The sequence below is a fragment of the Triticum aestivum genome, chromosome 1D (genome assembly GCF_018294505.1).
Source record: "Triticum aestivum cultivar Chinese Spring chromosome 1D, IWGSC CS RefSeq v2.1, whole genome shotgun sequence".
Lineage (NCBI taxonomy): Eukaryota > Viridiplantae > Streptophyta > Magnoliopsida > Poales > Poaceae > Triticum > Triticum aestivum.
Window position 1 is genome coordinate 368,488,999 of NC_057796.1, and position 8,251 is coordinate 368,497,249.

Below are 8,251 nucleotides of genomic sequence, written 5' to 3' on the forward strand. Positions count from 1 at the left end.
CTATGTCTCATCGATGTAGTTACACCCTCTCTGACAACCCAGACCGCCCTGTTTGGATGCTGGAATCATCTAGCCAGTACTCAGTCAAATCATTTTACAAAATGATCAACTTTGGAGGGTTTTCTTCTGATGTTAAAGATGAATAGATGATATTTGGAAAATTAAAGTTCCCCCTAACATTCATGTTTTTCTGTGGCTGATATACAATAACAAAAGCCTTACCATAGATCATCTAACCAAACGCAAGCATGTGGAAGATAAGACTTGTGTCTTCTGTAATGAATTGGAGACAATACAACATCTTTTCTTTGATTGTATTGTAGCTAAACATTTATGTACCTGTTTCTTTTACATCACTTTCTTTCTTTTGGAAGAGGAGAAAACATTGTGAAGCCCTTAATACCACTACTTCTGCTGCCTTATGGAGCTTATGGCGTTTGCGCAATGATTTTGTTTTCTAGGGGCGAAGATGGCGAAGTATACGCTGTGTTTTGGATCTGCTGGGGGCACTGACCAGACAATGGAAAATCCTCTGTTCCGAGGCCCAGGATGCTCTTCTTCTCCGGTGCTTAAGACTCTTGGATCATCGAAGAGGGTAGTTGCTTAGGATCACCCGGAGCCAATGAGTAGTTGGGGCTGACTGGAAATAGGATACCTAATTCTTAGCTTTGATCCTTTCTGTTATCCTATTCTAGATCGGTTCCTTTGCTCTAGAATAAAAGACTCCTTCGGTGAATGGTGATACGCAATGAATAACTTCAACGTATGCAAGTGAATGAAAGTTTAGGTGAAATTTGCACCAGCTGATTAGTTGAACGTCGATGGAGCTTATACGCTAAGGAGTAGTTGCCCCGGGGCCATCTCGGCGGCGGCGGAAGCTATCGCTGACCTGGGGCGGTCATCAGGGGCGATACGCGTTCAAGTAGATTCTGATTCCCAGCTGCTAATATTTTCGCCCAACCAACAGGAAGGCGGATTCCACCAGCGGCCGAAAACTACTTCAAATGTATTAGTAACTTCTTTTGATTTCAAGGTTCTCCATCTTTAATCAAGTATAGTATTTTTTTTTAAAACTTTGGCAACCTTTATTAAACAACGATCATATCTGTTACAGGAGGAGGAATAAGGAAATTAGGAGTTTTATCACGGCACGCATCAGAATACTTCCTTCTGTAACTTGCTCGATCGCACGCACAGCGGCATTGCACAATGCACTATATTGCCCTGCCGAAAGAACTCATCATCTCCCGGCAGTCATCGATCATCACAGCTCCCGATGCACGATAATCCGCTGTCTATCTTTAGTCAAGTTTACTGAGAACAAAACAATATGAAATTATATTTAATTTACTCAGTATTGTAGATGTCGATAACGCCTCGTAATAGAACCGTGCTCTCTCAAAGTTTGTAGTACCAAATAATTTGTCAAGTGAGGGTACATAATTCACTGGGCAAAAGTTTTCCAAGCCAATTGTCGCCCATGTTCGGTAGAGCAAAGCGCACAGATAAGACTACGACAAACAACAGGCAGCCATCCCTGGTGGATTTGTCCCTCATCCCAGACCGCACGTTGGGGGTAACACGTTGTTTATCCTTCTGACAAAACAATGCGATAGCATCAATCAAAAGTTAAAAAAAATTAACCTGTCTCAGTTGAAGTTACATTGTAATGACCTAACATGAGTAACTAAGCACTCATTCTGTGAGCACATAAGAACCACAAACCATTATCAGTAATCTCAGTAAGCCACCTAAGTGCGGTGTGCTGCGCGACTATCATCAGCACCCCACTTTAATTTCTAACCCGCCTAATATACAACCGGTGTTTACTCTATCGCACAGTCCTTGTGTTCCAGCTTCTAATCTACAAATTGTACATCAGATGTAGCATCAACCATGACTTTGGCATTCCTTTAGTAGCTGTAAACATCTACAAAGGTTAAATGTCAATACCTACAGGAACTTAGGCCAGTGATCAGAAATCTAGGTTCAGTCGCAGCCCACATGGCCTGGAGTACTGGGAAGTTCTTCGACTATACCTGAGATATGCTGGCGATATCTGAAGCTTCAGACAGTCATCATTCTGCTTAAACGGGTGCCCTCGTTCTTATCAGGGGCAGGTCCTAGCGCTGTAATCACCTGCGGCATGGTCATTCCTCCAGAAACAATTATTTCTGTAGAGAGCATAATAGCAGAAACATAAGATTAGAAATTCAGGTGATATAGCAAGAATGCTACTCCCTCCGTTCACAAATACAAGATGTTATAACTTTTTTTCTGAATCGGATGTATATAGACACGTTTTAATGTGTTTGTTCACTGATTTCAGTTCGTATGTAGTCCATATTGAAAAATCCAAAACATCTTATATTTTTGAACGGTGGGAGTATTAAAAAGGTTATCATATCAAACTTAACGACCACAACAAGAGATATGCCCTCAAAATAAGCTAATGCTGGATTGAGCTGTTACAAATAAACTGCCAGCAAGAAAATAACAAGGAACAGCATATAGTATTCACAAGTGCTGATAGGATTTAGCATTTAAAGGAGCTGCTATAGAAGGCATTGAATTATTCTCTTTTGAACAGAACAGTGGAAATGATAAGGAGCTTAAAAGGGGATCGTCAAAATAAAACTAACCTATCCCTTCTCGAATGGACAGATTGGGCCTTATAATTTCAGCAGAGTTCACCAAAAAGATATCACCAATATATAGATGATTGGTTGGCACATAGACACTACACAGTTCTTCATCACCTTTGTCAGTCTGCAATGCAATGATAGATGATTACATCAGAATCCAACAAAAACAAAGCATATTGGCTCAACATTAATATGCTAACCATGTGAACATAGACAATTAGGTATCACATAAGTTCATCGCTTCTGTCAGTGTTGATCCTGGACAAAACAACAGAAAACAAGAAAGGACCAAGGTCCCTTGACTCTCTGTAGCAGTTGTCCTTAATGTAACTTGATAAATAATTCTTTACACCATTTTCTAGAGCTCAAGACCTGAAGTACCGTAGGTTTTGACGCGTCCTATGATTGATTGGACATGCTTAGTTTTGTTCTTATTTGGCCTTATGCAAACTTACCAGAAAATAATCTTTGAGACAGAGCCAAGTGAGTCTATTATTTGGCCTTGTGACTCTAATGTATAAAGGCCCCCCATAAACTTGAAGCAGCTTTAGCTGGACTTTTTAGGGTTTACACAACAAATTTATGTACGAGAGAGGAGTGACTGATTTAAACCACCTAATATAGAGATTATAGGTTAATCCCGATAAGCTGACTACTAAGATAAGCCAGCCAGGCTACATTAGGCTTAGTCTTTAATTATTTTCGGTGAATCTTTACACTCTTGAGATTTAAAAGGGTTTATATGTCACAAATCACAACTAATGGGTGACACTTTCCTGAAAGTGAACTATTTCATGCATGAGGCAACACAAAAAAAGAGCACACACAAGTATAGTGTGAATCTTTGTGTAGCTTATGAAAAATCAATACTCTTGAAAGCATATAAATGAGTAAATTATCTTGAATGAAGCATTCAAATTCAGTTGACGCCGTCAATCCATCTGCAGAAAGCGATTTGCATAAACAAGTACCTGAAGAATCATGCTCGATGTTATGAATCCAAATGCGTATTCACCAGCACGGGGATGGCTAATTATTGCCACTTCTTTAAATGCTGCTGTATTTTGATCTGTCAAATGAATAAAATGTATTATAAGAATTTTCTGGTTGGGCAGAAGGAACTACAAGTTGGAACATAAAGATTTCAATCAAACCAGTTTGTCAATGATGTGGTGCATAGAAATAGCAAACATGCTGTTGTCGCAACATTCATATGGTCTTCATGTGGATTATCCTATCAACTTCATAAGCTGATGTAACTTAAAAAAAAACTAGTGGCCTATAAATGTGTTTCTTTGTGAAGTACTGGTACTTATATAATGTTTTACCAGACTAAGAAGTTATGGGTTTGTATATTTATACGCCGTCCACTGACACTTTTCTTCAAGAAACAGTTATGCACTAACATGAAAATCATACATGACGGAAATTTAAGAAAGAACGAACACAGTTGTCAGATATTCTGGAGCACTCCAGATGATCATAAATTACCTGGTGAAACAGCAGTACTAACTTGCTTTGATGCAGAATATATGTGCCTTACAAATGGCATTTTCTTTATAAACCATTCTCCAACCCAGAAGACAGTTGAGCCCACCCATGATGACACAAATATTCCAACAATAAATATGAATACCAGAGATGTCACAAACCCAAGGCCTGGAATCAAGAAAAACTGTAGTACTCAGTATAGAGCAAATCATGAATATTTGTCAGTAGAACTAAGATGACAGTTTGTTTTTAACAGACTGAGGCTGCTTCTTCCTCATGTACTCAATGATTTCAAAGGATCTCAGTAACTGGCACCATAAGGAGCTCGGTACCATTTTTTCTATCGTACAACTAACGAGAGCAGTATATATAAACTAAATAGCCTTAGCAGTCCCACAGAAAGAAACACATCTCTCTGAACTCAAATCTGCATGTGTTAATCCTTTTGGAGATTAAATCTAGATCAAACACAAGCAAAGAGCCAATAGAGAAAAAAAAAGTAGGCTAACTAAGTCTGCACCACTATATGGCATACAAATAGAGTAAATATGTGCTCCCTCTGTAAAGAAATATAAGAGCGTTTAGATCACTTTAGTGATCTATAAACGCTCTTATATTTCTTTACGGAGAGAGTATTACTGTTTGTCTGATACTACAATTTTACCATGACCAGCAAGTGGCTAGACATAAGTATTTGTGGAACAATTACCAAATACATCAACTCCAAGCTTTGCATAGAGTGGACTGAAAAATCCATCGAAAAATCGAATAAACCACCAAGTGATGAAGAATGTCACAGCCATTGGGAAAATAACTACACTGCAAACAAAAAAGAGAATATTAGGCATGGATAATTTACAGGTATTGCAACTTCTATGAATCAGTTCTTGCAAAGCATACCATCCAGTCATAAATTTTCTTGACACCCAGCTTTGAAGGACCGCAAAGCATGCCTATTGAATGAGTAGGTTAGGTATGAAATAACTAGTTTGAAAAGATATAGCATAGCATGCAGAGAAAGTACAGCTCATTCAGGTAAAATGAGAGAACAGAACAAGAACGTAAAGTAATAATACTGGGTCCAAGTGTTGTCTACTTTGATCGAAAAATCTTTACGCTCTAGTGGCTAAGAACCGATGGTTAATTAAACGACACTTCAAGATGGAAAATATGTACGGATAACCAAAATATTTAAGCAGTATGATCGCCCAGAAGGATGCTGTCAAGTTTTAGTGTCAGTTCATGGGTTTGGAGTTCCGGGTTCCAAAAACCTAATACTACGGGGCAGTTAACTAATTGCAGTTGTCAAATTCCTATTGTTAGTTGCATTTGCATATTCTCCAACAGAACTATAACCTGCAGAGCCAGTGCTCATATGCATTTGCTATTTATGAGAATAAAGCAAATGCGCATACAGCATGTTCAATATCATGACCAAACCAAGCACACTGTTGTAGGAGGTCATTCAGACACACGCAAGATGACCACATCTAAACTTCATTAAATTCACTTTTACCAGGTTATAAAAGCAACTCCAATGGGGCGACCCATTTCGTCCGCCCGCGTCCGTTTGGGTCGGCGCGGACAAAAGTGGCGGCCCAACGCGCCGACCCAAACTCAAATCGTGTCCGCCCGGCGTCCGCGCCGACCCATTTCCGGCCCAAAATTGCGCCTGGAATGCGCCGGCACGGACGCGAAGCGGACGCGCCGCGCGTCTCCTCGCCGTCTGCCGCGTCCCCACCTGTCGGCCATCCAACTACGACGGTCAACATAATTTATGACGACCGCCCACCTTGGGCCCATGCGTCAGCGACGGCGGTCATCCTTTTTTAAGCCGGGCGTGCGGCGGGGCCGTCCTCATCCACTGCCACTCGCCCCCCGTCCCCATCTGGCCACCCCTGCCCCCACGCCGGCGACAACCCTAGCCACCGCCAGCATGGGCTTCTTCTCCGGCATCGGCAGCAGCCGCAAGGGCAAGGCCCCCGCCCGCCATTCCCCCTCCCTCCCCGCCCTCCCCGCCCTCCCCGCGCCGCCGCGCGCTCCCCGGCAGAGGCAACGCATCAATGTGCCGTTGCACCAGGCCGAGTGGCACTGGCGCCACCGCGTGCCTCTGCCGTATCCCGACGTGACGCTGCCGCATGACTGGCATTTGGATCCGGAGAGGATCCCAGCGCCGGCGGCGCCGCGGACGGCGAGGGCCCATGTGGAGGAGGTGCTGCGCCGGCGGGCATTGCTGACGCCGGAGCAGCGCGCCGAACCGCACTACGCCGTCGACTCGCCCAACTGGGCTCGATGGTTCGCCTTCGAGCACGGGGAGGCGAGGCAACGCGGCGTCCGCGGCGTCGACCACAGCCTGCCGCTGCCCGCACTCGTCGTCCGCGACGAGGACCAGGAGGCCGAGGCCGCCTACCAGGCGGCCATTAAGGAGAGCGAGGAGGAGGAGCGGTGGAGGGAGGCGGATGAGGCGGCTTTCGAGGCTGCCATGGCGGAGGCCATGGCCCTCTCCGTGGCGGGCGACTGCGTCGTGCCGCCGGTGACCCCGCCGTCCCCGCCCAAAGCCGAGCCGGAGGAGCCGGCCTACCTCGAGCGCTACTCCTGGACCGGAGTAGTGCGCGAGTGGGTCAGTGCTCCACCGATCTGGCTCGGGGCGACGAAGAAGCAGGAGGCGGCCTACCTCGACCACTGGCGCCGCGTTCGGCTGGCCGAGGAGCGCCGGGAGGGCGAGCGCCTGCAGATGCTCGAGCGCGAGGCCGAAGAGGAGGCGTGCCAGGCCCAGGCAGCGGCGGCGCAGCCCGACATCGCCGCCCTCTGGAACACGACGTTCCCCTGGGCCGGCCCTGCGCCGACGCTGATCGACCTCACCGGCCCCGACGCAGAAGCCGCCGCCGACGAGGACGCCTAGGGAAGCGCGTCGTCTAGTTTTTAGTGTTTAATTAATGTAATGTGGACTTTCGCCGGCCTTCGTGGCCGGCTTTTATGTTTAATTAAATGCATGTATTTATTTTTAAAATGCTTGCAAGACTTTTTTTTGGCGCGCCGACGAAATGGGTCGGGCCAGCGTTGGGCTCTTGCGCCGACCCAAACACAGCGCCGGACGTTAGTGTCCGCCGGGCCAACCCAAACGGACAAAAGCGTCGTCCGTTTGGGTCGGTCCGTTGGAGTTGCTCTAAAACCTGCGGCGTGCATCTGAATAGTAGTTTTGTCGAACACAGGCATCTGGCTGGAGCTCCGCAGCAACACAGGTATCTCTACCTCCAATAGGACTCGCACTGACACTGATGCAGTCAATTTCTCGGACTGTTTACGGCATAGACATCTGACCAACAGCACACGATACGCATGACAAGTAAGCGGACCTCCAATGCAACCAAGGAAACCCTTAAAGTCAACCTCGGTGACAACCCCGGAAGGCAGGCAGAAGCCTTGGATTCGATCAAACGGCGGCAGCGCCGAGGCACGCCCAGATCCGAGCAAGCAACTAGAGGGGTTTCGGTAACTCTAAGCCCCGCCACGTCGTGGGGGGCTACAGGGAGTGGCAAGGCAGATCGATCCGTATCGCACCTGGCGGGTGGAGGTGGCCGGCGAGGTGGGGCGCGGCGGCGACTTGACGGGGTCCTCGGGGTCCGCGGGCTCCGGCGCCTGGCCCATGGGCACGGCGACGTACTCCTTCTCCTCCGGCATTGCGGCGGCGGAGTCGAGGCGGGCGGCGGAGCGGAGGAGGAGGACGGCGACGGCGACGGTTTCGGTAGCTAGTGTGACGGCAGCAGCTGCAGCGGAAAGAGGAGGAGGCGGTTGGTGGCGGAGTCCGCGGTGGGAGGGAGGGAGGGACGCGTCGTGGAGTGACCGAACTGCCCCACGCTACCGTGTGTTGTACTCGTGGGCCCGTGCGGTTGGATGTGACGTGGGGTCTACGGTCTACCTGTCACTGAACGTGGGTCCCGGAGATAGCGTGGGCCCAGCTGTGGGAGGAGGAGGAGGAGGCGTAGCGGACGGCGGACGCTACGGGTTGCAGATGCAGCGCGGCGGCGAGGGTCATGGTCAAATCCGTCGCGCGCGCGGTCGGTCGTCGGTGACTGACTCGGTGTCCTGGTTTTATCCGTGGGCCCACTGTTTGT

At 47.4% G+C, this 8,251-nt stretch overlaps 1 protein-coding gene and 1 long non-coding RNA gene across 5 annotated transcripts in view; one reads left to right on the forward strand and one right to left on the reverse strand.

Annotated features, from left to right (window-relative positions):
• Positions 1 to 793, forward strand: part of LOC123182146 (uncharacterized) — a 2,282-nt gene extending 1,489 nt beyond the window's left edge. The window contains exon 2 of the long non-coding RNA XR_006492036.1: positions 462 to 793. This is a non-coding gene — a long non-coding RNA (uncharacterized lncRNA). The remainder of the gene's footprint in view (positions 1 to 461) is intronic.
• Positions 794 to 1,329: 536 nt separating this feature from the next.
• On the reverse strand, positions 1,330 to 7,976 carry LOC123182145 (protein LIKE COV 2). Of its 4 annotated transcripts, none has more exons than XM_044594619.1 (8): positions 7,698 to 7,976; positions 5,037 to 5,089; positions 4,846 to 4,955; positions 4,137 to 4,304; positions 3,617 to 3,714; positions 2,643 to 2,769; positions 2,040 to 2,174; positions 1,330 to 1,596 (listed from the first exon to the last, which is right to left on the reverse strand). In XM_044594619.1, exons 1-7 carry the CDS (start codon positions 7,815 to 7,817, stop codon positions 2,068 to 2,070), a joined length of 783 nt encoding a protein of 260 aa, XP_044450554.1. In that variant the 5' UTR covers positions 7,818 to 7,976; the 3' UTR covers positions 1,330 to 1,596; positions 2,040 to 2,067. The 4 variants fall into 4 exon arrangements, with proteins under 4 accessions (XP_044450554.1, XP_044450553.1, XP_044450551.1 ...); XM_044594618.1 differs by lacking the exon at positions 1,330 to 1,596 and adding an exon at positions 1,614 to 1,920; XM_044594616.1 differs by lacking the exon at positions 1,330 to 1,596 and adding an exon at positions 1,614 to 1,930.
• Between the last annotated feature and the right edge of the window lie 275 nt (positions 7,977 to 8,251).

Bases quoted from the DNA above. Each gene is read 5' to 3' on its own strand.
- LOC123182145 (XM_044594619.1), bottom strand. From the start codon at position 7,817: ATGCCGGAGGAGAAGGAGTACGTCGCCGTGCCCATGGGCCAGGCGCCG. The intron at 2,770-3,616 runs GTACTTGTTTAT...ATTGCATTGCAG, and splicing joins CATCGAGCATGATTCTTCAG to ACTGACAAAGGTGATGAAGA. The intron at 2,175-2,642 runs GTTAGTTTTATT...TGCTCTCTACAG, and splicing joins GTCCATTCGAGAAGGGATAG to AAATAATTGTTTCTGGAGGA.